This window comes from Cnephaeus nilssonii (assembly GCF_951640355.1).
Source record: "Cnephaeus nilssonii genome assembly, chromosome: 6".
Lineage (NCBI taxonomy): Eukaryota > Metazoa > Chordata > Mammalia > Chiroptera > Vespertilionidae > Cnephaeus > Cnephaeus nilssonii.
In genome coordinates this window covers 101,208,666-101,234,476 of record NC_137077.1, presented here as the reverse complement: position 1 = coordinate 101,234,476, position 25,811 = coordinate 101,208,666, and the positions used below count along the sequence as shown (strand labels likewise).

The 25,811-nt window shown below is 42.1% G+C and overlaps 2 protein-coding genes and 1 pseudogene across 5 annotated transcripts in view; 1 reads left to right on the top strand and 2 right to left on the bottom strand.

Annotated features, from left to right (window-relative positions):
• The first annotated feature begins 4,153 nt into the window (after positions 1-4,153).
• The window catches only part of MPHOSPH8 (M-phase phosphoprotein 8), a 91,330-nt gene continuing 69,672 nt past the window's right edge, over positions 4,154-25,811 (top strand). For all 3 annotated transcript variants that reach the window (XR_013813640.1, XM_079773978.1, XM_079773977.1), the window contains exon 1: positions 4,154-4,582. Coding sequence is in view for 2 of the 3 variants with exons in the window: in XM_079773978.1 (XP_079630104.1) it covers positions 4,370-4,582 (213 nt within the window). In the remaining variant the exon portion in view is untranslated. The remainder of the gene's footprint in view (positions 4,583-25,811) is intronic.
• Positions 10,454-11,675, bottom strand: LOC307101844 (nuclear nucleic acid-binding protein C1D-like). The gene has a single exon (XM_079775294.1). It carries the CDS (start codon positions 11,309-11,311, stop codon positions 10,889-10,891), a length of 423 nt encoding a protein of 140 aa, XP_079631420.1. The 5' UTR covers positions 11,312-11,675; the 3' UTR covers positions 10,454-10,888.
• Positions 18,602-24,172, bottom strand: LOC307102165 (F-actin-capping protein subunit alpha-2-like; annotated as a pseudogene). The gene has a single exon. The product of its transcript is annotated as an F-actin-capping protein subunit alpha-2-like (transcript).

Here is a 25,811-nt window from a genome sequence, read left to right as displayed (position 1 = left end):
GAATTCTTCTGAAATAATGAGCTTTCCCCCTTCAACAAATGTTATTTGGTTATATATTTTAAGTTTTTTTAAAAATATTTTTTATTGATTTCAGAGAGGAAAGCAGAGGGAGAGGTAGAAACATCAATGATGAGATCGAATCATTGATCGGCTGACTCCTGCTCGCCCCACCCTGGGGATCAAGCCTGGGTGCACATGCCCTGACTGAGAATTGAACTGTGACCTCCTGGTTCATAGGTCCATGTTCAACCACTGAGCCATGTCAGCCAGGCTATTTTTTTAATATTTTAAAAAAGATATCTAATTATTAGAATTGTTGTGTGTCTGCCTTTTATAGACTGAATCCCTGGAAGGCAGACTATGCTTGTTGTATTCCTAATGCCTAGTATCATCACAGTACATTTAGTAAGCTCAACAAATGACACCAGCTCAAATAATGCACCAACTCAAAGCTGGTGATCCTCTCCATAGGGATGTGCCAATCATAGAGTACTCTTTAGTTAACCTCAGAGTTAAATTAAAAAAGTTAATCCTGTAAATTAAGTCATGAAGACTATTTGTGATTCAAAGTGAGAAAAACATTTACCCTTAAGTGGACTTTTCCAGAAACCTTGGGTGACTACCTTTGTCAGTCATTTATAACCCAGAGAAGATACTTTTAACACATCCTCTGATGTGTTTTCTTAAATTTTATTTTTAATTATAGTTTACATTCAATATTATTTTGCATTGATTACTTGTGTACAGCTTAGTGTGGTTAGACAATCACACACTTTACAAAGTGACCCCCTGATATTTCAGGTACCTACCTGGCACGTAGTTATTACAATATGATTGACTATATCCCCTATGCTGTACTTTATATATTTAGGTGCTCCTATATTGGGTGCATATATGTTTACCAGGGGTTATATCCTCTTGTTGGATCGATCCCTTTAGTATCATGTAGTGACCTTTGTTGTCTCTTGTGATGGCCTTCATTTTAAAGTCTATTTTGTTGGATATGAGTATTGGTACACCACTTTTTTGTTTCTTTTCCATTTGCATGGAAAAATTTTTTCCATCCCTTCACTCTCATCCTGTGTGTGTCTTTGGTGGGTCTCTTGTAGACAGCATATAGTTGGGTCATGTTTTTGTATCCATTTGGCAACCCTATGCCTTTTGAGTGGAATATTTAATCCCTTTACATTTAGGGTTATTATTAATAGGTACTTATTTATTGCCATTTTAATTCTGTATGCCTAGGTTTCTCTCTCTGTTTCTTCTTCTCATTACAGCAGTCCCTTTAACATTTCTTGTAATGCTAGAAGCTCTTTATTTGACCATCTATTTTGAATGATAGCCTTGCTTGATATAGTAATCCGTTTTCAGATCCTTGCTTTCCATTTCCTTGAATACTTCATGCCATTCCCTTCTGGTCTGTAGAGTTTCTGATAAGAAATCAGGTGTCAGCCTTGTGGGAACTTTTTTGTAGGTAACAGTTTGCTTTTCTCTTGCTGTCTTTAAGATTCTCTGTTTAATTTTTGGCATTTTTATTATGATGTGTCTGGGCATGGGCCTGTTTGGTTTATCTTGCTTGGGGTTCTCTGTGCCTCCTGAACTTGTGTGACTTTTTCCTTTACCAAGGTAGGGAGGTTTTCTGCCATTATTTCTTCAAACACATTTTCTATCCTTTTTTCTTTCTTTCTTTCTGCCTCTTCTGGCACACCTGCTATTTGAATATTGTTACATTTCACGTTGTCCCACAGCTCTCTTAAGCTGTCTTCCTGTTTTTTAATTGTTTTTTTCTTTTTGATTCTCTGATTAGGTGATTTTTTTCAATGCTGTCTTCTAATTTACTGATTTGATCCTCAGCTTCCCCTAATCTGCTGTGTATTCCTTCCACTTGTTCTTTATTTGTTGTCATTCTTTATTCCCAACTATTCTTTTTTCATAGTTATTGTATCTTTTTTCATACTGTTGAGTATCTTTACATCATTACTCTGAACTCTGTTTCAGATAAATTTCTTATCTCTGCTTCATTTATCTCTTCTTCTGGAGAATTCTCTTGTCCTTTCATTTGAGGGTTGTTTCTTTTTTCCCTCATTTTGGCTGTCTGTCTGAGTTTGTGACTATGTATTAGGTAGATCCTCTACACCTCTCAATCTCTAGTGTAGGACAGTGTCAAATGCTGTTTCTAATTAGATCAGGCAAAGACTCACAGCCTCCAGAGATCACCTCTGCCAACAGACTGATAGGATTCTGACTTGAATGGCCCCAAGCAATCATCCTCGGGTGTGGCAAGAATTTTTTTTTCAACAGGTTGGGGCAGTTGCTTCTGCCTGGAAGCTAATTGTTATTTTTACTCTCTTAAGTGGCCTCAGGGCAAGGTGTTTACCAATAGGGTGGGTCAACTGTCTTCTCTTCCACCCCTCCCCCATGAGGCAAATGTCTGTGTGGGAAAGCTGTCCTCTGCTGCGTGAGGGAATGACTCAGGCCAGGAAACTGGGGGTGTCTGCCTTCAGAGCTCTACCCCCAAGACCCCAATCCTGGCTTCTGCTCACACAGTTCCAGTCCACTCTGCCCTCCCTCTGCCAGAGCAAAAGGTGGGTGGCTCCACAGGAAATTTTGTGCATTGGCTCTTTAAGAGGGTGCCTGAATTTCCAGCCACCTCTCCCTGGCAGACAGCAACTCCACTGCTTTTCACAGTCAGATGTTATTTGTGTGCCTTTCTCAGTTGTGGTGCTCTTTGCTGGGGGAGGGGGGGGTCCAGCTTGGGTATTAGATCCTGGAGTGCTCAGTGGCAACCCCCCACAGCAAAAATATCTTTCTGGAACTTCAGTTGCTGTCTGTGGGCACCTAGCCAGCCGTTTCAGGCCTCTGCCCCTCCTACCAATCTCTATGCGATCTCCACTTTCGGTCTGCAGGTATCAGGGTTCTCTCCTGTGAGTCTTCTGTTGATCATTAGGAAGTTTTTCTGTATTTTAGTTGTAATTCCAGTTTGTTTCTGGGAGCATGTCCGTGCAGCAGCCACTTACTCTGCCACCCTTTTGAATCTCTTTACCCTATGCTGTGCTTTACATCCCTGTGACTATTTTGTAACTGAAGTATGGTAGCAACCATACTTAGGTAAAAACTGCTGTTTGAATTTTAACCCTGCTATTCTGGCTTCTGCACGCACTTGCTTGCTTGGACAATAGGATGGTTACCTCAGCTTCCAGACTGAGACCTGGAGACTCACAGAGGTAATTTTCCTGTGCCTGTGGACCAGGACTACAGGAGATTGATTCCCACTGACTCAGTGGCTCCAGGAGTAGAAAATGTAGATAACCTTTAGAGATTACTGACTCCGCTTGGGTCTGCTTCTGTAAAAACCTGCTTTCGCAAGATAGGGCCACATTCCAATAATGTCCAGCAGGGGCTGGGAACCCCCCTGCAGGCTGTTCCCAGCCTTTAGAATTTAGAATTTAGAATAAAGGAAAATTTTTGTGGTTTGGACCTTTAAAAGGACTGCCTACACCTGGGACGGCGCCGTCGTGAGGGTGGCCACCTGCGTGTGGTGCCCTCGCGGCCGTCCTGGTCAGTTCAATAAATCCTTGCCTGTTTTTTTTTTTAATCAATCAGCAGCCTCCGGTGGTCTTATTTTGACTCCTGGGTTCGACCCCACAACAGTAACTACCAATTTGTACTTCTCAATCCTTCCATCTTTTCACCCAGCTCCCACCTCACCCCACCCCATCACATAGTTCCAATAGAAAACACCCAAGTGGAATCTGGAAAACACGATTTCCAGCCTGATAATAAAAATTGTGTACACTCGCTGGAGTTTACGGCACCCTGAATTGTGGACAGGCGTTAGCCGCGTCCTAACCTTACACGTGAATTTCTGGGCCTTAAGCTCAGGCTGGGTCTCGCTCAGGATAGGTCCCGGTGGCGGGGGTGGGGGGTGGGGGGTGAGGGGGTGGGGGGTGGGGGGTGAGGGGGTGAGGGGGTGAGGGGGTGAGGGGGTGAGGGGGTGGCCCGCCCACCAGTGAGGCCGGGCAGAGCTGGCCAGCCCGCCCAGGACTCAGCCAGCCCATAGCCCCGCCCCTGGCCCCGCCCCTCCGGGCTCTCTGGCCCCGCCCCTCCGGGCTCTCCGGCGCCCTCCGTGCTCCTCTTCCGCCCCGCGCGCCCCTCGGCCCGCCCACCCACTTCCCGTGGACCCCACAGGGCTCAGCGCGGCCGCCTCGCCGGATTGGCTGGTGAGGGTCTCACTGCGGGGCTCCGTGACCGCCATTGCTGACTGGCCAGTGGCGTCACGCGGGCCGCACGGGCTCCGGTCGAGCGCCGAGCGCGGAGGACGTCGGCGTGCGTCGCGCCCGCTCTCGCGGGGGTTTCCAGCTCTCCTGCGATGGCGGCGGCGGTTGCGGAGGGCGCCAGCATGGAGGCGGCTCCCGGGTCGGGCGCCCACAGCCACAGCAAGCCGCCGGGAGGAGAAGGCGAGGGAGCGGAGGGCGCGGAGAAGAACCCCGGGAAGAAAGGAGCGGACGCCGTGGGGGACAGCGAGGAGGACGGGGAGGATGTGTTCGAGGTGGAGAGGATCCTGGACATGAAGACCGAGGGGGTACGTGAGCGGCAGGTTCGGCGGGCGGCGGCGAAGGGGGGTCTCGGGGATTGTGGAGCTGGGCCACCGGCCGCGTCCCGGCGGCGGAGTGTGCGGGTCGGGCCGGTTCACACAACGTTGCGTGTTGACACCTGGCTGGGGCCATGTTACTGGAAAGGGGGGACGTGACGTTGAAATTAGTCTGCTGCTCAGAGTCCGTGTCCACGCCGTCCTTTCAGTTTTTTCCCCGAAGCTGTAGTCAACTTTCTGGTGTGAAATCTTCGGGATTATCAGCTGTAATTGAAAAGTAAACAGGAATTTACACGTCCATTCGCCTTCGGCATCCCCAACCCTAGAGGGTGCCTTTAAAGGTCTACCGACACTGCCCGCCGTCCCCTGCCTCCTGGGCACCACCTGGTGTCAGGCCGCCGCGGGCCCCCCGACCGCCTGGCGCTCGCCGTTCCCCTCCGAGTCCCCCCTCCGCCCGTTTCCTCCTCCCGCCTCCGCGGGAGCGAGAGGCGTCCTTCTCGGGCTGTTTCAGCGCTTAAAGCCTCCGCGGACCGTTTGATATTGTTCTGCTTCTGGTACACAGGGAATGTGATGTTGTTACTCTTGGTCTCAGGTTTCTTAGTCCAGAGCCCCGCAGGCAGTCAGCGCTTGTGTATATCCCATTATTAAATGAGGAAGTGAATTGTAGGCCGGAGGCTGGGGTGAAGGGGAGAGAGAACCAAAGGCCCCACACTTACCGTGGATTCTTTTCATTGTCTGTTAACTTCCCATTCGTCTTGTACTGCCTTGATTTAGTTATTTTGTTCAGTCATTCAACAAACTTTTTAATCAGGTCCTGTGTGCTCGGGGCTGTGATGGTTCCTGAGGATATAGAGATGAACTGTAGCTACACACTTGCTGACATTGAACAGTTCTGTCCAGTAAATAATTGAAGTCCAGTGCCATTAACACTATGGTTAGTTGCACAATACAGTAAAGATAGGAACATTTTTAGGTATAATTTTCCCAAAGACATTGTAAATGCCTTGAGGTGAGAGATGGAGCCAATCTTTCACTATTTTGTATCACCTGCATTTAACACAGTGCTTGGCACATAGCAAATATTTAGAAAATATTTGGCTAGGAGGGTAGTATCTTTAGAATTAAGAGAATTCATCTATTCATGCAATCTTAATTTTGTAAGCCCTAAACAATTGTAGGCAGTATATCTAAAGCCTCCCTCCTGCTCACCCACTTTAGTAACACACACTCACCTGGTTAGTTTCTCTGGACAACAGCTGCGTGGACTTCAAGCTGAGCCTGGGCACTGGATATAGCAGTACCAGCCAGCTGCAGCACAGCCAGAAACAGAGTAGCTGGATTGGGACAGGACTTGAACTGAACCAATGGTGCAAAATTTCTGGACACTGGGAACCCAAGGCAGCCTTCTATTCTCACCACACCACAACCTCCCACATGTAGGGCTCTCCAAATTCTTTCCTTGGGACTCTGAAAGAACACGATTTCCACTGGCAAGAGGAAGATGAAAACAGTACTGGAGATGGACAGTAGTAATGGTTGTACATCAATGTGAAGGTAGTTAATGCCACTGAACTGTACATTTGAACATGGCTAAATAGCAAATTTTAAGATACATATATAAAAAATATAAAACTAAATTTTTTTTAGTTACCTGTTGTACCCTTTGCCCATTTTCATTTACAGCCAACCCTTTTTTCGAATGTCTCCCATCTCAAATAATTCAGTTCTCAACCAAGTTGTTAACAGAAAAAATGTCTCCCTCCAACTTCGTTTTTTGTTTTTTATTGTTTAAAGTATTACAAATAGTAGTACATATGTCTCCCCCCCCCCCCCCCCAACTTTGGTTTTTGAACTGACAACCCTTTTGTGCTGATAGCTCAGCATGACAAAGCTCTCAGGCCACCAACAAATGAGATAATGCTTTTGTTGTTGGGGAAGTCAATTTTAAGACATAAAAAGGGCCTGGAGTGTTAATATTGCTAAGGGTGTGAAAGACACAATTATCACAGGCAATTTAAAAGATAGAAAAACTGTTGTAGATTTTTATAAATGAAAAAGCAGTTAGCCAGTGACAGCATTTCGGAGGCAATGATATATGAACAAGCAAAGATGGTGACCTGAAAGACACCCCTGGAATGAGTGCTGAAAGTGATTTAAGCCTAGTAGAAGGTGGTTCGATAAATTTAAGAAAAGTGTTTAATTATAGATTAAACAGTACATTAGATATGTACTATATATAAGAAAGGTTAAAACAATCATTTGTGGGTCTGGAACTCATTAATTAAATTTACATTATTTCAGCCCTACCTGGTTCGGCTCAATGGATAGAGTGTCAACTTGCAGACTAAAGGGTCCCAGGTTCGATTCCGTGAAGGGCACATGCCTGGATTTTGGGCTCGATCCCCAGTGGGGAGCGTGCAGGAGGCAGCCAATCAATGATTCTCTTTAATCATGGATGTTTCTATCTTTCTCTCCCTCTTCCTTCCTCTCTGAAATTAATAAAAATATACTTAAATTTACATAATTTTTAATGGGAAAAAATGATTCCGTTTTTGAACAAATCACTTCTAGAACAGCCTTCCAGAATGAATTAAGCTTGAGAATCAACGTTCTACTGTATAAGAATTTTTCTTTTTAAATATTTGTGGCTATTCAATCTTTGTCATATGTATTCTAAATTTTTGCTTCTCAAGATTTCTGGTTTACTTTTTCTGCTCAACACCCAATCTTACTGAGGAGCAAGAACAAACTCAGGAAATAGTTTTCCACATGAACTGCAGAGAACCATTCTATACACTTGTGAACAAAAAAGGATACACACACTAAACCTGACAAGCTCAGTGGAGGCCTGCATGGTGAGCCTTACAAAACTCAGAAACCTACTAGTAAAGTAACCACATAGGATAATCTGAAATTAAAACTTCCTAACTTAAAAGTGAGTCATGGCAGGGAGGCATGTCCTAGGCTGGTATCTTCCTTGACAAACGTCAATCTTTACTTAACTGAGCCTATCTATTGTCTTTTTGTATCTACTGATAACATACCTTTGGAATGTCAGGGTAATTTTCTTTTTCCAGACTCCTCAGAGCACAGTCTCCCATCAGAGCAGGAGTCCACATAGCCCCTCATTATTATTGTTATCCTGTTAATTATTAACTGTTAACTATTCTATCCCCACCAGTGTAAAAGAAGTATGTGCCTCTTAATTTTACTTTTTATCCAGTCCCACAGATTTCCCCATTTTGCTTTCTCCCACTTCCCTAACCTTTCACCAGTGGATTTCATGTAACCCCCTTATGTCTTTCTCTTAGATTCTAATATATAAAATAAGGTGCAAACCTGCTGAGATTTTTGCTTCCTGGCATTTGTCATTAGTTTGGCTCAAACTCATAAAGATTCTTACAGGTTTGGACGTTTCTTTTGTCAACACATTCAACATTGATCTGACTTTATTCTTACAGTCACCAAGGCAGTAAACTTTCAGGCCCAGTGCCAAGCACTACTTCCTCCCATTATGGCCTTCAATCATTCTGCCAGCTGTAGAAGACCAAGCATTAAATTCTAGGATCAGAAACTATGATAAAATGGAAAAAGAGTAGACTTAGACTCTTAATTTTTAAAGATAATCTCGAAAATCCTTATAATTTTAAAATAATATTTAAGAGTCTCTATCAATACAGTTTTATGGTTCAGATACATAACTGGGTGGGGGGGGGACAGTGATTCTATCAGCCCAGAATATATGTACATTCTTTTTTTCTTCCAATTATATGTATGTATTTTTTTTATGGAATTTTTTTTATTGTTTAAAGTATTACATATAGTAGTACACATATCTCCCCTTTTTTTTTCCCCATTGACCTTCCCCCAGCCTCCCCAACTCCTGTCGCATGCTCTCACCCCACCCCACCCCCAGTGTCTTGTGTCCATTGGTTGTGCTTATATGCATGCATACAAGTCCTTTGGTTGATCTCTTTCCCCCCCTTCCCAACACTCCCCAGCCTTCCTGCTATAATTTGACAGTTTATTCAGTGCTTTACTTCCTCTGTATCTATCTTTTTTTTCATCAGGTTATAATGTTCTTTATTTTCCATAAATGAGTGAGATCATGTGGTATTTTTCTTTCATTGCCTGGCTTATTTCACTTAACATAATGCTCTCCAGTTCCATCCATGCTGCTGCAAACGGTAAGAATTCCTTCTTTTTTATAGCAGCGTAGTATTCCACTGTGTAGATGCACCATAGTTTTCTAATCCACTCATCAGCTGATGGGCATTTAGGCTGTTTCCAAATATTAGCTATGGTGAATTGTGCCGCTATGAACATAGGGGTGCATATATCCTTTCTGATTGGTGTTTCTACTTTCTTGGGATATTCCTAGAAGTGGGATTACTGGGTCAAATGGGAGTTCCATTTTTAGTTTTTTGAGGAAACTCCATACTGTTTTCCACAGTGGCTGTACCAGTCTGTATTCCCACCAGCAGTGCACGAGGGTTCCTTTCTCTCCGCATCCTCGCCAGCACTTGTCGTTTGTTGATTTGTTGATGATTGCCATTCTGACAGGTGTGAGATGGTACCACATTGTCGTTTTGATTTGCATCTCTCAGATAATTAGTGACTTTGAGCATGTTTTCTTATGTCTCTTGGCCTTCCTTCTGTCTTCTTTCAAAAAGATTCTATTTAGGTCTGTTGCCCATTTTTTTATTGGATCATTTATCTTCCTTTTATTAAGTTTTATAAATTCCCTGTAGATGTTGGAGATTAAACCTTTATCAGTGATAACTTTGCAAATATGTTCTCCCATACAGTGGGCTTTCTTGTTGTTTTGTTGATGGTTTCTTTTGCTGTGCAAAAGCTTTTTTTTACACAACACTTACAGCCTTTATTGATAGGATGTAGCCATTATGCCCAAATTCAGCCATCAATTACAACTTCATTTCCCATCCACAATTAATGAGAATATATTTTACTTCAAATGGGACATATAGTCAGAGTGCCAAAAGTTAAAGTATAACCTTAAAGTCTTAAATTCACACTTCAAATATCAAAAGAAGCAATTCCCAAAATCATGAAAACATGATTAAATAACTATACATAAAAAAAACACATTTAAGTCATTTCACTTTTTCTTGTATATAGTGAAAACAGATGTATTTATAACTTCAGACTTGAGAAAGCATACTTCATAAAGTCATCCTATCTAATAAAAGAGTAATATGCAAATTGACAGTCACTCCAACACACAAGATGGCTGCCCCCATGTGGTCAAAGATCCTGCCCCCATGTGGACATAAGATGGCTGCCACAAGATGGCCAGCAGGGGAGGGCAGTTGGGAGGGACCAGGCCTGCAAGAGAGGGCAGTTGTGGGCGATTAGGCCAGCAGGGGAGGGCAATTGGGAGGGACTAGGCCTGCAAGGGAGGGCAGTTGGGGGCGATCAAGCCTGCAGGGGAGGGCAGTTAGGGGCAATCAGGCTGGCAGGGGAGCAGTTAGGCTGACAGGGGAGTGGTTAGGGGGTGATTAGGCTGGCAGGCAGAAGCAATTAGGGGCAATGAGCAAGGCAGGCAGGCGAGCAGTTGGGAGCCAGCAGTCCTGGATTGTGAGAGGGGTCCCAGATTGGAGAGGATGCAGGCTGGGCTGAGGGACACCCACCCCCGTGCATGAATTTCGTGCACCGGGCCTCTAGTTCATTTAACCTTTTGCACTCGGATGTCGAGTGTGACTCGACAGGGTTAGCATCGGTAGCAGCTCTTTTTATACTCTTTGAATGTATCAATAATTTGAAATATAAAAAAATCCAAATAAATAAGTTTGTATTAAAAGAAACTCCAGTTTTTTATTCTACTGCCGCGCTTTGTAAAATCTGGGGTATTTAAAAAATTAAATCCCGAGTAGAATAAAGGAATCGAGAAAAAAGCAAGCGAGTGCAAAGGGTTAAAATAGACAAATGTTTACAGCAAACATTTAACTTAAATTTCATAGTTGCTTATAAAATAGTAGTTGAAAGGTTGACCTATATAAGGAAGCAAGAGTCATGTCAAGAGAGATGGTAAACTATAAATATAAAATATACCACAGTGTTAAAAACCTCACAGTACGCTATAGGAAAATCAATAAAGATAACTTCATCTTTCTGGGGGGAAATGTATTTAGCATTACAAATTCAAATGTAAATTTTATATATGAATTCAATAAGGAATACATTAAAACCTTGCATTGCCACATCATCACCATCTATTTTGTGTTAAACAATAAAAATGATGTACTTTTTGAACATGTGTACATCAAAACCGGAAGGTTATTTTTTACTTTTTCCTTTACTGGCAACTTTGGATGCATTTTTAGGTTTTGGTTCCCAGAGGGCATTTTTCACAAATCTTGAAGCTACACCATTGTCCAGCTTGGCAGCCTTCTTGTCAGTTATTTCCTTGACTCTGTTCATGTATACTCTGATTCTTTCCAGTTCCTGCTTTACTGAGTGTTCCATAGGATTAACTCCCTGAGTTGCCAAATAAACCCAAAACATTGAATTTAATGTGTAAGCAGAAACTAAATCCACTTTTGCTTGTTCACGTGGGTCCAACTTCTGTAACAACTCATTTCTAGAAACAGACATCATGGTCTTCAGCATGTCATCTATAACACCAATGGAATTCTCAAATGCTGATAAATACTCATGGATTTCTGCTGGATAGTCTTCATTAATTTCTTCTTCTGCCATTATGACCTACTCACTGGCCTTCCACTCTGTCTTCCAGAAAAAAAACTGTGCAAAAGCTTTTTATTTTGATATAGTCCCATTTGTTTATTTTCTCTTTAGTTTCCATTGCCCTAGGAGCAGTATCAGTGAAGAAATTGCTTCGGCATATGTCTGAGATTTCTCTGCCTGTGGATTCCTCTAGTATTTTTATGGTTTCCCGTCTTATGTTTAAGTCCTTTATCCATTTTGAGTTTATTTTTCTGTATGGTGTAAGTTAGTGACCTAGTTTCATTTTTTTTTTTTTAATATATTTTATTGATTTTTTACAGAGAGGAAGAGAGAGGGATAGAGAGTTAGAAACATCGATGAGAGAGAAACATCGATCAGCTGCCTCTTGCACACCCCCTACTGGGGATGTGCCTGCAACCAAGGTACATGCCCTTGACCGGAATCGAACCTGGGACCCTTGAGTCCGCAGGCCGATGCTCTATCTACTGAGCCAAACCGGTTTCGGCTAGTTTCATTTTTTTTTTTTTTTTTTGCATGTATCTATCCAATTTTACCAACACCATTTATTGAAGACACTGTCTTGACTTCATTGTATGTTTATGCCTCCTTTGTAAAATATTGATTGAGCATAGTGGTTTGGGTCGATATCTGGGTTCTCTATTCCATTCCTTTGGTCTATATGTCTGTTCTTGTGCCAGTACCAGGCAGTTTTGAGTGGCTTTGTAATACAGCTTGAAATCTGGTATTGAGATCCCACCTACTTTGTTCTTCTTTCTCAGGATTGCTGTGGCTATTTGGGGTCTTTTTTTATTCCAGATGAATTTTTGGAGAGTTCTTTCTAGGTCTGTGAAATATGCCATTGGTATTTTAATGGGGAGTGCATTGAATCTATAGATTGCTTTGGGTAGTATGGACATTTTAATGATATTGATTCTATCTATCCATGAACATGGTATGCTCTTCCATCTGTTTATGTCTTCCTCTATCTCTTTTTTCAGTGTCCTGTAGCTTTCTGAGTATAGGTCTTTTACCTCCTTAGTTAAGTTTATTCCTAGGTATCTTAATTTTTTTGGTGCGATGGTAAATGGGATTGCTTTTTTAGTCTCTCTTTCTGTAAGTACACTTGGTGTATAGAAATGCCATAGATTTCTTGGCGTTAATTTTGTATCCTGCTACATTGCCACATTCATTTATTAAGTCCAATAGTTTTTTGATGGAGTCTTTGGGTTTTTTATGTACAATATCATGTCATCTGCAAATAAGGACAGCTTTACTTCTTCTTTTCCAATTTGGATGCCTTTTATTTCTTCTTGTTGTCTAATTGGAATGGCTAATACTTCCAGTACTATGTCGAACAGGAGTGGTGAGAGTGGGCATCCCTGTCTTATTCCTGTTTTTAGGAGAAATGGTTTTAGTTTTTGCCCATTGAGTATGATGTTGGCGGTGGGTTTATCATATATGGCTTTTATTATGTTGAGGTATGATCCTTCTATTACCACCTTGCTGAGAGTTTTTATTAAGAAAGGGTGTTGGATTTTGTCAAATGCTTTTTCTGCATCAATTGATGTATGTGATTTTAATCTCTGTTTGTTTATGTGATGTATCACATTTATTGATTTGTGGATATTGTACCATCCTTGCATCCCTGGGATAAATCCTACTTGGTAATGGTGTATGATTTTTCTGATGTACTGCTGGATCCGATTTGCTAGAATTTTGTTGAGGATGTTGGCATCTATGTTCATGAGGGATATTGGCCTGTAATTCTCTTTCATTGTGTTGTCTTTATCTGGTTTTGGTATTAGGGTGATGCTGGCTTCATAGAATAAGCTTGGAAGTGCTCCTTCCTCTTGAACATTTTGGAATAGTCTGAAGAGGATAGGTTTTAGTTCTTCCTTGAATGTGTGGTAAAACTCCCCTGTGAAGCCGTCTGGCCCCGGGCTTTTGTTTGCCGGAAGCTTTTTGATGACTGCTTCAATTTCTTCCATAGTTATTGGCCTATTGAGATGTTTAGATTCTTCCTGATTGAGTTTAGGAACGTGGTATTTTTCTAGGAATATGTCCATTTCCTCCAGGTTGTCCAGTTTGTTGGAATACAGTTGTTCATAGTATTTTTTTTTAACAATCCTTTGTATTTCTGTGGGGTCTGTTGTTATTTCGCCTCTTTCATTTCTGATTTTGTTTATTTGGGTCCTCTCTCTTTGCTTCTTCGTGAGCCTGGCTAGAAGTTCATCAATCTAGTTTATCCTTTCAAAGAACCAGTTCTTGGTTTTGTTGATCTTTTGTTTGTTTTTTGATGTTGTTTTTTTTTGGTCTCCATGTCGTTTATCTCTGCTCTAATCTTTATTATTTCTTTCCTTCTGCTTACACCAGGCTTTTCTTGTTGCTCTCTTTCTAACTCTTTGAGTTGTAGGGTTAGGTGATTTATTACCAATGTTTCTTGTTTTTTGCAGTAGGCTTGTAGAGCTATGAACTTCCCTCTCAAGACTGCTTTCACTGTGTCCCATAGATTTTGGATTGTTGTGTTTTCATTGTTGTTTGTTGCCATGACGTTTTTTATTTCTTCTTTGATCTCTCTGGTAACCCAGTCATTGTTTAATAGCATGCTGTTTAGTCTACATGTGTTTGATTTTTTTGGATTGTTTTTATTGTAGTTGATTTCCAGTTTTATGCCACTATGATCTGAGAAGATGCTTGATATGATTTCTATCTTCATGAATTTGAAGAGACTTTGCTTGTGACCCAATATATGGTCTATCTTTGAAAATGACCCATGTGCACTTGAGAAGAATGTATATTCTGTGGCTTTGGGGTGAAATGTTCTGAAGATGTCAATTAATTCCATCTGGTCTAGTGAGTCATTTAGGATTGCTGTTTCTTTGCTGATTTTTTGTTTAGAGGATTTGTCCAATGATGATAGTGGGGTATTAAAGTCCCCTACTGTGATTATATTGCTGTCAATCTCTCCCTTGATATCCTCCAGGAGTTTTTTTATGTATTTGGGTGCTCCTGTATTGGGTGCGTATATGTTTACCGGAGTTATTTCTTCTTTTTGGATTGCTCCCTTTAGTATTATGGAGTGGCCTTCCTTATCTCTTTCTATGTCCTTCACTTTGAGATCTAATTTGTCAGGTATAAGTATTGCTACCCCAGATTTTTTTTTCATTTCCATTTGCCTGAAAACCCTTTTTCCATCCCTTCACCCTCAGTCTGTGTGTGTCTTTTTTTCTGAGGTGGGTTTCCTGTAGACAGCAGATATATGGGTCATGTTTTCTTATCCAATCCGTTACCCTATGTCTTTTGATTGGGGCATTTAATCCATTTACATTTAAAGTTATTATTGATAGGTACTTGTTTGTCGCCATTTTTATTCTTTACCCCTGTGTTCCTTCTTCGCTTCCTATTTCTTCTTTTTACAGCAGACCCTTTAGTACTTCTTGCATTGCTGGTTTGGTGGTAATAAACTCCCTTAATCCTTTTTTGTCTGTGAAGCTCCTGATTTCACCTTCAATTTTGATGATAGCCTTGCTGGGTACAGTATTCTTGGATTCAGACCCTTCCATTTCATGACTTTGTATATTTCATTCCATTCCCTTCTGGCCTGATTTTTTTATGTTGAGAAATCAGTCACTAGTCTGATGGGGGATCCTTTGAGGGTAACTTTCTGTCTCTCTGGACGCTTTTAAGATTCTTACTTTTTCATTTGTGTTTGTCAATTTAATTATAATGTGCCTTGGTGTCGGTCTTCTGGGGTTCATTTTGCTTGGGACTCTGTGAGCTTCTTGGATTTGTGTGGGTTTTTTATTCCCTTTATTACTGAAGTTTTCTGTCATTATTTCTTCAAACAGGTTTTCTATTCCTTGCTCAGTTTCCTCTCCTTCTGGCACCCCATTATGCGGATGTTGTTTTGTTTTGTGTTGTCCCAAAGTTCCCTTAGGCTCTCCTTCTGGTTTTTAATTTTTCTTTCTAGAAGCTGCTCTACTTGGGTATTTTTTTCCTACCTTGTCTTCTAGCTCACTGATGCGGTCCTCTGCTTCTTCTAGTCTACTCTTGATGCTTTCTATTGAGTTTTTTACAACAGCGATGCCATTTTTCATTTCTTCTTGGTTCTTCTTCATTTCCTCTTGGTTCTTACACATATTGTAGAATTTGTCTTCCATTCTTTTCATCCACCTTATGACCGTTTCTCTGAATTCTTTCTCTGACAGGTTGCTTGCCTCCATTTCGTTTACTTCCTTTTCTGGTGATGCCTGCTTTTCTTTCATATGTGGGCTGTTTCTTTGTCTCCCCATGATCTCTCTTCTCTGGGTGTCAGGTTATGTAGTTCTCTCTCTCCTGCGTTGATTTAAAGGCACAGAATACAACACAACAAGGCACAATGCACAAAGCACTTAACACAAATGTATTCACAATATTAATAACCCCAAATAAAGGTGACCACTAGAGAAAGGCAAATTAGAGGATAGGAGAGAAAGAAGAAGAGTGAGAAAAAAGAAAGGAGTGCAAAAATGAAATTGGGAAAAGGAAATAAAGTAAGAGAGAAAAAAAGAGAATAAGAAAGAAGTGGGGAACAAACTATATATATGGGGAGAAAACTCCAATAGAACAGCCACTAATCCCAACAAATCCAGCACAAGTACCTGGAGATGAATGCAAACTATAAACAACAATAGGGTAAGGGAAACAGGACAACAAAAGGGGAAATGTTAGGAAAAGAGTGATGTCATAAAGGTAAAGTTTAGATAGAGTAAAATGATGCTAAGGGAAAGGTGAAAATAGAATGTAGAACACTAATCCCAAAGTAAAATAAAGAGAAAATAAAATGACACTTTTTTTAAAAAAAAGAAAGGTAAAATAGTAGTAGTAATAATACTGATTGAAAATAAAAATGTAGTAATTAAAAAGGTAAAATCAAGTGAGGAAAAAAGAAAAAAAAGTTAGTTTCTTAAGTAAAAGATGATAAAAATGTGCAGTAATGAAGGTCATTCACTTCCTCTACTGTTCTGTTTGGCACACCTGTTAGCTAGTCACGACAGTATTGAAGTTCCCTGTGTTCCACTGCTCCTCAGTGTTGTAAGCCAGTCCTTATTTTTAAGCAGGCAGTGCGTCTTTATTTCTTATATTCCTTTATTTGTGTTTACACAAGAGTGAATTTGTGATTTAACCCCTGGGTGGCAGTGTTTCTGGATTGACCTCTGGGTCTATAGGTCCTCTCTAGCTAGTGTTTAGATTTGTTTTCCCTGTGGCACTTAATACCAGTTTTGGGGAGTGGGTTGCCCCAGAGCTGGTTCTCTGATGGTTATTCCCCGCTCTGATACCCAGGTTCCAGAAAAACAACTTTCCCCTGCAGTCTCCTAGGGTGTCCCCAACTGGGTGATCCTATGTATTGGGGTTAGTAATCAGAAGCAAGGATTTAAAGAGGAAAAGAAAAAAGAAAGAGAGCCAGCGTAAGTGTGTGAACTCCGGGGCTGCATGTAAGTCTGTGCAGTCTTTTTTCCCCTTGGGTCTAAGCAGCCGGCACTTTTAAAATTTTTAGGCTGTCCTTTTGCGCCCAGATCAAAATGGGTTGCTTTTTAGAGTTCCCTTTTGTTAGCAGCTCTGCAGACCCCCTTCCACATTCACGGATCACACCAGCCCCAAGGGTCACGGATTTTTCTAGGCGCAGACTTCCCTAGGTTCTCCAGCTCCTGCAGTGCACGTTTCTCTCTCCTGGGACCACAGACCTCACCTTATCCCGGGCAAAATCTGACCTTTCCGTGAGGGGGTGCAGAGCTCCTCTGAATCGTGTGCTTGCGCCACTTGGGGACCGGTGTTCTTGGGTTTGCAGCTGTTTGCTGGGTGCCGTAGTTGTAGATTCCCGGGCTTTTCAGGCTTCCGATAACATCCACTTTCTCCTTCAAGATGGTGTGGTCTCCACATCCGATCTGGTCGCTCCTGGAGGGAACCCAATTGCAGTGGGGGCTGCCTGGTCAGGGGAGCCCCGTCCAGCAGTTCCCTACCGTCTCTTGGAGTATAGCTGTCCCTCAACTCGCCAACAAACACTCCCCGTGCGACCACACACTCTCCCTTTGTTTTCTCACACACTATCTTGCAGTCTGCCTTCCCATCGGCAGCCATCTTCTTTTCGTATGTACATACTTTTTAGTATAAGTGTGAAAAAGAAAACCTACTATTATATACAACTTTGAAGGAGCTTATATGAAGATGTAGGTAAAACCGAAGATAAGGGTGAGATAAACAAGGTTTAAGAAGCTTGTATGAATGAGGGAAACGAAAAGAAATCTTAGCAGTATGCAGTACCACCTAAAAAAAGCAGTATGCTTGGTCTTGATAGAAACATCATATGAAGAGTTACATCATTATACGATGGAATGCTGGAATATGCTAATCCTACCTAATAAAAGAGGAATATACAGATTGACCCTAACTCTGCTACACCCACAAGCCACACCCACAAGCCAATCAGGAGCAGATATGCAAATAAACCCAACCAAGATGGCTACAGCCACAGAGAGCAAGGTTTCCCAGGCAACGGAGGAAGCCAAGCTTTCCGCCTGCCCTTGCAGAAGGTAAACAAATCCAAACAGAAATGGCGGCAGCCACAGAGCTGGAGAGAGCAGGCCAAGTTTGCCCCCGGCAACGGAGAAAGCCAAGCTTTCCACCTGCCCTGGCTGTCCTAGGCCTCCACTCCAGGCTACAAAGTTTCAATTATAGAAGGTGAATTGACACCAACAGAAATGGCTGCCGGCCACAGAGTGAGCAGGAGGCTTGGCTCCGCTCCAGGCTACAAAGTTTCCATTGTAGAAGGTAAATAAATTCCAGATACCAGGGCCTCCGCTTGGGTCGCCAGGGGGCGTGGCTGGCCTGCCAACCACCACAGGCCCCTTGCTCAGGCCGCCCCATGCCCCAAGGGAACCCCCATCCTGATCCAGGACACCCTTCAGGGCAAACCAGCTGGCCCCCACCCATGCACCAGGCCTCTATCCTATCTAATAAAAGAGTAATATGCAGATTGACCATCACTCCAACACACAATATGGCTGCCCCTATGTGGTCAAAGATCCTGCCCCCTTGTGGACACAAGATGGCCACCACAAGATGGCCAGCAGGGTAGGGCAATTGGGAGGCACCAGGCCTGCAAGGGAGGGCAGTTGAGAGGGACCAGGCCTGAAAGGGAGGGCAGTTGAGAGGGACCAGGCCTGCAAGGGAGGGCAGTTAGGGGTGACCAGGCCAGCAGAGGAGGGAAGTTGGGGGCAAACAGGCTGGCAGGGGAGCAGTTAGGCATCAATCAGGGTGGCAGGGGAGTGGTTAGGGGGTGATCAGGCTGGCAGGCAGAAGCGGTTAGGGGCAATAAGGAAGGCAGGCAGGCGAGCAGTTGGGAGCCAGCAGTCCTGGATTGTGAGAGGGATCCTAGATTGGAGAGGGTACAGGCTGGGCTGAGGGACACCCTCCCCCTCCGTGCACGAATTTCGTGCACCGGACCTCTAGTTTATTCAATAACAGGGCATGAAAACTAATGATCCGCCATATTATTTTTGTGTATGCATAAAAATAGCGGTAAATGTCACTCAATATAGCTTTTCAAAAACACTACTTACATATTTATTTAAATGTTTGTTTATTTATTGATTTTAGAGACAGGGAGGGATAGAGAGAGAAACATCAATTTGTAGTTCCACTTATTTATGCATTCGTTGGTTGCTCTTATACTGTATGTGACCTGACTAGAGATTGAGCCTGTGGACAAAAAGGGGCCACGTGCTAACCTGACTAGCTCAGGGAAGGCTTTCGTGGTTGCCTTGCAAACTCTGAGATCTAAAGTAACCACAAAGGATGGTCTGAAATGAAAACTTTTTAACTAAAAAGCAGTTTATGGTGGGTAGTCATGTCCTAGACTGGTATCTTCCCTGACAAAGGTCAATCTTTACCTTAACTGAGCCTATTATCTTTTTGCATCTTTGCTAATATATCATATCATATGGTTGTAATGTCCAAGTAATTTTCCTTTTTCCGGACCCCTCAAGGCACAGGCACCGCTCTGCAGACCCCACAAATTCCCTCAGTGTTATTGAGTTAATTGTTGACTGTAAACTATCCTGGACCCACCAGTAAAAGAAGTATGTTTTCTTCATTTTAGTTTTTATCCAGTCCCAGAGATTATCCCACCCCCCTTTGCTTCCGACTTCCTAATTTATTACCAATGGATTTCATGTAACCCTCTTACATCTCTTGATTGTAACGTATAAAACAAAGTGCAAAATTGCCATTCTCTGGAGCATTATTGCAATCCATTGAGATTCTGTTTCCCGGCATTTGTCATCAGTTTGGCTCAAATAAACTCACAAAAATTCTTCACCGGTTTGAATGCTGCTTATGTTAAACCCACAGCTGTGGTGTATCAGCTCTAACCGACTGAGCTACCTGGCCAGAGCCACACTACTTACTTTCAAATAGGTCAGAACAAAAATGGATATATAGAAAAAAGATAAAGCCAGTATTAAAAACTGGGGATCTGGATGAAGATCTAATGGGAATTCTATGTATTCTTACAGCTTTCCTCATTGGTAAAAAAATGGCAGAACACTAATAAACTTTTACTTCTACATTGAACAGCTGTAAATTTAATGTTAGTTATCAATTAAATTTGATCTAGTTAATGAGTAAAGGTATTCATTATCATTTTCGAGTATTAAAGAGCACATTTCAATTCTAGCTCCAGGTTTAATTTACTGATCATTGTTGTCAGCCTTTATTTCTATAGTTTTGTTTCATTCATTCATTCAACAAATACTGTGTCAGGAACCTTTTTGTAGTTGTTAATCCTCACCAAAGGATATTTTTTCAATTGATTTTTTTTAGAGAGTGGAAGGGAGGGGGAGAGACAGAGAAACATCAATGTGAAAGAGACACATCGATTGGTTGCCTCCCATACATGTCTCAACCGGGGTCAAGGATTGAACCTGCAACCCAGGTACGTGCCCTTGATTGTTATCAAACCCGTGACCCCTCTGTTCGAGGGCTGGTGCTCTAACTTTAGAGCAACACTGGCTAGGGCTGTTTTTATTGATTTTAGAGAGAAAGGAAGGGAGTGGGAGAGAGAAAGAAACATCATTATGAGAGAGAAACATGGATCGGTTGCCTCCCATACTCACCCTGACTGGGGATCGAACTCACAACCTGGGTATGTGCACTGACTGGTAATCAAACCCATGACCTTTCAGTATAGGGACAACGCTCCAACCAACTAGGCCACACTGGCCAGGGATCTAGCTTAATGTTATTAAGGTTCATCCATGTTGAGTATCTGTCAGGATTTCCTCCACTTTTAAAGCTGAATATCTCATTGTATGGATGGACCACGCTTTATCCATTTGTCATCCATCAGTGGACACTTGGGTTTTTTCTACTTTTTGGCCATTGTGAACAGTGCTGCACTGAGCATGAGTGTACAGGTATCTGTTTGAGTCCCTGTTTGTTTGTGTTTTTTTGTTATTGTTTTAAATGTTTTTACTAGATGCCCGGTGCTCCCATCACCCCGCTGGTGCTGCTGCTGCCACCGCTGCCGCTGCCACCACCGCTGCAGGCCCTCGGCCCTCGCTTCTTAGCGCTGGTCCCGCCCCCCACCCACCTGGGGCCAGGCTGGCTGGGGGAGGGGCTGTGGGAGGTTGAGGCACAGCAGGTCGCACCCCTTCCGGCATGGCGCCAGGACTGCCCGTGCCACTCATGCCACTGACTCTGTGGCTGCCTCTGCAGAAGCGGCAACACTGGGACCCGGACCGTACAGCCCTCTCTCCCGCTGCCTCTGAGGAAGGGGCCCTGGCACTGGACCGGCCCGCACTGAGGCCTCTCTCACGCCGCCTCTGTGAAAGGGGTGGTGGTGGAGGCACCGCCACCACCGCTGCTCCCACTCTCGTGGCTGCACCTCTCCCGCGCTGCCAGTCCTCGGCCTTCGCAGCTGCTGTGGCTTTGTCCGGATGGACGTCTGGAAGATGTCCGGTCTAATTAGCATATTACCCTTTTATTAGTAGAGATTGATTTCAGAGAGGAAGGGAGAGGGAGAGAGATAGAAACATCAATGATAAGAAAGAATCATTGATCAGCTGCCTTCAGCACGCCCCCTACTGGGGATAGAGCCTGCAACAGGGCATGTGCTCCTGACCGGAAGCGAACCTAGGACCCTTCAGCCTGCGGGCCATCGCTCTATCCACTGAGCCAAACTAGTCAGGGCAAGTCCCTGTTTTTTGTGTTTTTTTTTTAAATTATTATTTTTTAAAACATATTAGTATTGATTTCAGAGAGGAAGGGAGAGGGAAAGATAGAAACATCAATGATGAGAGAATCATTGATCAGCTGCTTCCTGCACACCCCACACTGAGGATCGAGCCCACAACCCAGGCATGTGCCCTTGGCCGGAATCAAACCCAGGACCTCTCAGTCCGCAGGCTGATGCTCTATCCACTGAGCCAAACCAGCTAGGGCAAGTCCCTGTTTTTAATACTTTGGGGTATATACTTAGGAGTGGAATTAGCTGGGTCATGAGGAATTGCCAAACTGTTTTCCACAGCAACTGCAGTATTTTACATTCCCACCAGCAATGTAAAAAGGTTCTAATTTCTCCACATCCTCACCAATACAGGTTATTTTTCATGCTTTTGTTTGTTTTGTTAGTCATCTAGTAGGTGTGAGTAGTGTGAGGTAGTATTTTATGATTTTGATGTGCATTATCCTAAGGACTAATGATGTTGAACATTGTTTCATATGCTTATTGGCCATTTGTATATCTTATAAATGTCTAGTAAAGTCCTTTGCCTATTTTTTTAGGGTTTCAGGATTATATATATTATAAATTTGCTTTGTTATAAATTTAGACCATTATGGTTAAAAACAACTCAGGCCGAAACCGGTTTGGCTCAGTGGATAGAGCGTCGGTCTGCCTACTGGAAGGTCCCGGGTTCGATTCCGGTCGAGGGCATGTACCTTGGTTGTGGGCACATCCCCGGTAGGGGGCGTGCAGGAGGCAGCTGGTCGATGTTTCTCTCTCATCGATGTTTCTAGCTCTCTATCCCTCTCCCTTCCTCTCTGTGAAAAACCAATTTAAAAAAAAAAAACCTCAGGAACATAAGGAATTCAAGCTAATTTGCGTAATTGTCACAAGAAAACATTAAATACATTTCTGAAATAAGTTTTTTCATTTAATTCTGGAATCTCAAAACAGCTTTAGACATTGCCCTTGTTTTAAAAATGTTTATTTAAACACTCAGCTAGCTAAATAACCTTGAAAGCTTTAAACACAATTGATATAGAAAATGCTTTCCTTCTAATCTCAATCTTACATAAATGGAAGAGGTGAGAAGAAAAAGGTAGACAATTTCTTTAGCAGTATATATGGCTAAATCCATCAACCACCTTAAACTTTAATGTCCATTATTGACCCTGTTAAAAAGAACTTGGGAGGCCTAGCCTGTTTGGCTCAGTGGGTAGAGCGTCAGCCCTCAGACTGAAGAGTCCTGGGTACAATTCCAGGTGAGGGCGTGTACCTTGGTTGCAGGCTCGATCCCTGCCTTGGTCGGGTCGTGTGCAGGAAGCAACCAATTGATGTGCTCTCTCACATTGATGTTTCTCTCTGTCTCTCCCCCTCCCTTCTACTCTCTCTAAAAATCAATGGAAAAATACCCTTGAGTGAGGATTTGCAACAACAAAAAAGAACTGGGTAAATATCAAAAGTTACTTCATAAACCAAAAGAAAATAATTTTAGGATTATGGTAAGTAAAATTTTTGAAACACTTCAAAAACTTTATATTAAACTTAGGAATCATTTCTTCATTGTAAGAAAGGCATAACCGAAAGTGAAAGGTATTTAAACTAAATTGATTTTCAATCCTCTTTGAATGAAAGAAATGAAACATAATGGTTGATTAGCTAAGCTTTGTGCTCTAACCAAACTAATTTCAGTGATCTTTAAATGGCAGCAGCCATCTGACTAGGTAGCTGGACAGTTCTTAATAATTTTGCAATAATTTTTTTAAATGCAAGGACACTAAAATGATTCGATCATGCAATGTTCATCTTAGGCATTTTGCATCTTTTTGCCAATCTTGTAAAATCTTGTTCCAATTAATCTTAGTGCGTGTAACTGGCAACCGCTAACATAAGGCCTGAAAGTAGTGTCTGATGTTGTCTTTGTTCATTCTTACTGATAGCAGTCTGGTATTAATTTTCTGTATCTTCTACAGTCTTTATAAATTCTTTTGCTGTTGGCACTTCATTAGACAGTTAGGGAATCTTGTATATCTTTATGACTCACTAGCTGAACATTACCATCTTCATAATAATGAACCTTAATTTTCAAGATGCCAACCACATGTCAGAGTGGTTAAAGGAATGATTGTAAACTTCATTCTGACTGCCAGTCACCATTCCAAAGGTTTTTTTCTTGGAACTGATGGCTTTCTGTGCATGTAATAATAGTTTTCTATCCTTTTTTTTTTTTTTTTTTACCATATACAGTGTAGACCCCATTTGGGTAATGTTCTTTTACATAAGCTCCCAGAGCAGTTTCTCCTGAAGTTCTCCATGATTCAGTTGCATTCTCTGCTTCATACAGTCTTGGATCAGTTGCTTCAAATTTGAAACTGATTCTGTTTTTGGATCCCAAAACTTGTCATTTCCCATGTCACCATGTTTTGTTATCAGTACCTGATACTGTTTATTATAATCTTGAATTTTTGCTGGAATAAACTGGTCCAAGTTATATGCAAATGCATGAGCTGCTCCTTCCCTGATAAGATTATCTAATTATTAAGCAGTAACTGAGCATCATTAAACACCTCATTGAATTCCCCAGGAGGGGCATGCATGATGAGTTTTGCTGCTCTACCACTTCTCATCAGATAACTGCTCCTCCATTTTCCTTCTGGCTACTAACTGGCGGTAGCAGCCACCTGACTTTCTCCTCTTCATGTCCTCCTTTGCCCTTTTTTTTGTTGTTGTTGTTGTTAGTCCTTACACGAGAATATTTTTCCTATTGATATTTAGAGAGGGGGGAAAGGAGGACAGGAGAGAGAGAGAGAGAGATAGAGAATGGGAGGGAAGGAGGGAGAGAAAGACATCGATGTGAGAGAGAGACCCACACCTTGACAGAACCTGCAACCCAGGTATGTGCCCTTGACTGGAATCGAACCCAAGACCCTTCGATGTGTGGGCAGACACTGCAACCATTGAGCCACATCTGTCAGGGCAAGAGACAAGTTTTAAAAGGTAAGTAGAGGTTATACAGGATGTCCCCAAAAATTGTATACACACTTTGAATAATTATAAAGTCAGTGTTTATTAACATACAGTTCATTTTCAAAATTAAGTGAGTTATCAGCTGTTAAAGTGTGTATACATTTTTAGGGGACAACCTATATATATAGTAATAAATTCTGATTTGGGAGGGTCTGACTGGATAATTTTGAAACTTAGCCATTTAAGATAAGGTCTGGGGAAGGGTGAGAGAAGGCACAAAGGAATTCCAATGTGGCAGGGTCTAGTTCAGGGGTCCTCAAACTTTTTAAACAGGGGGCCAGTTCACTGTCCCTCAGACCGTTGGAGGGCCAGACTATAGTTTAAAAAAAACTATGAACAAATTCCTGTGCACACTGCACATATCTTATTTTGAAGTAAAAAAAACAAAACGGCAAAAAACACCCGCATGTGGCCCGCGGGGCGTAGTTTGAGGATGCCTGGTCTAGTTGATTGGAGTCACACATTCCTAGTGGTGTCTGGTTTTTCCTGCTGGTCAACAGTTTTAGGTACCTCTTGCTTTAGAAATGGGTCTGTGAGGACCAGGTTTTTACATGACAGTTCTGTAAGAGTGAATTTTGGTTCTGCTGAGCTCTCAAGGTCACCTTAGGTCATTCAACTGCTAACTGCAGACTTAGGTTAGTTAGCTGGACTCATTTCAGGCGATGTTAGCTAATTTGGCTGATCCTTGTGGATAGACTGAGAACAGCCTCCTGTGTTTTTTTTTATAGGATACTGTAAAAACATGTCCGGTTTCTTATGGTCCAGTTTTAACTTCAATCTTTTGCAAGTCTTGGCACAATCTGTTTTCCTATTGATTGGCCATACATGTATGGATTTGTTTCTGGACTCTCTGTGTCTGTCCTTATGCTAGTACCTCACTGTTTTGATTACTGCAGCTTTGTATTAGTTTTAAATCAGGAAGTTTGAATCTTCTGACTTTGTATTGTTTCAAAATTGTTTTGGCTATTCAAGGTTTCTTGTAATTCCATATGAATTCAAGGATTGGCTGTTCCATTTTTGCAAACAAGGCTGTTGGAACTTTGAGAGGGATTGAGATAAATCTGCAGATCACTTTGTTAGTGTTTACTTAACAATATTAAGTCTTTCTACCTAAAAACACAGATATCTTTCCATCTATTTATCTTTAATTTCTTACAGCAGTATTTTCTAGTTTTTAATGTACAAGTCTTCTCCTCCTTGGTTAAAAATATTTCTGTTTTATTC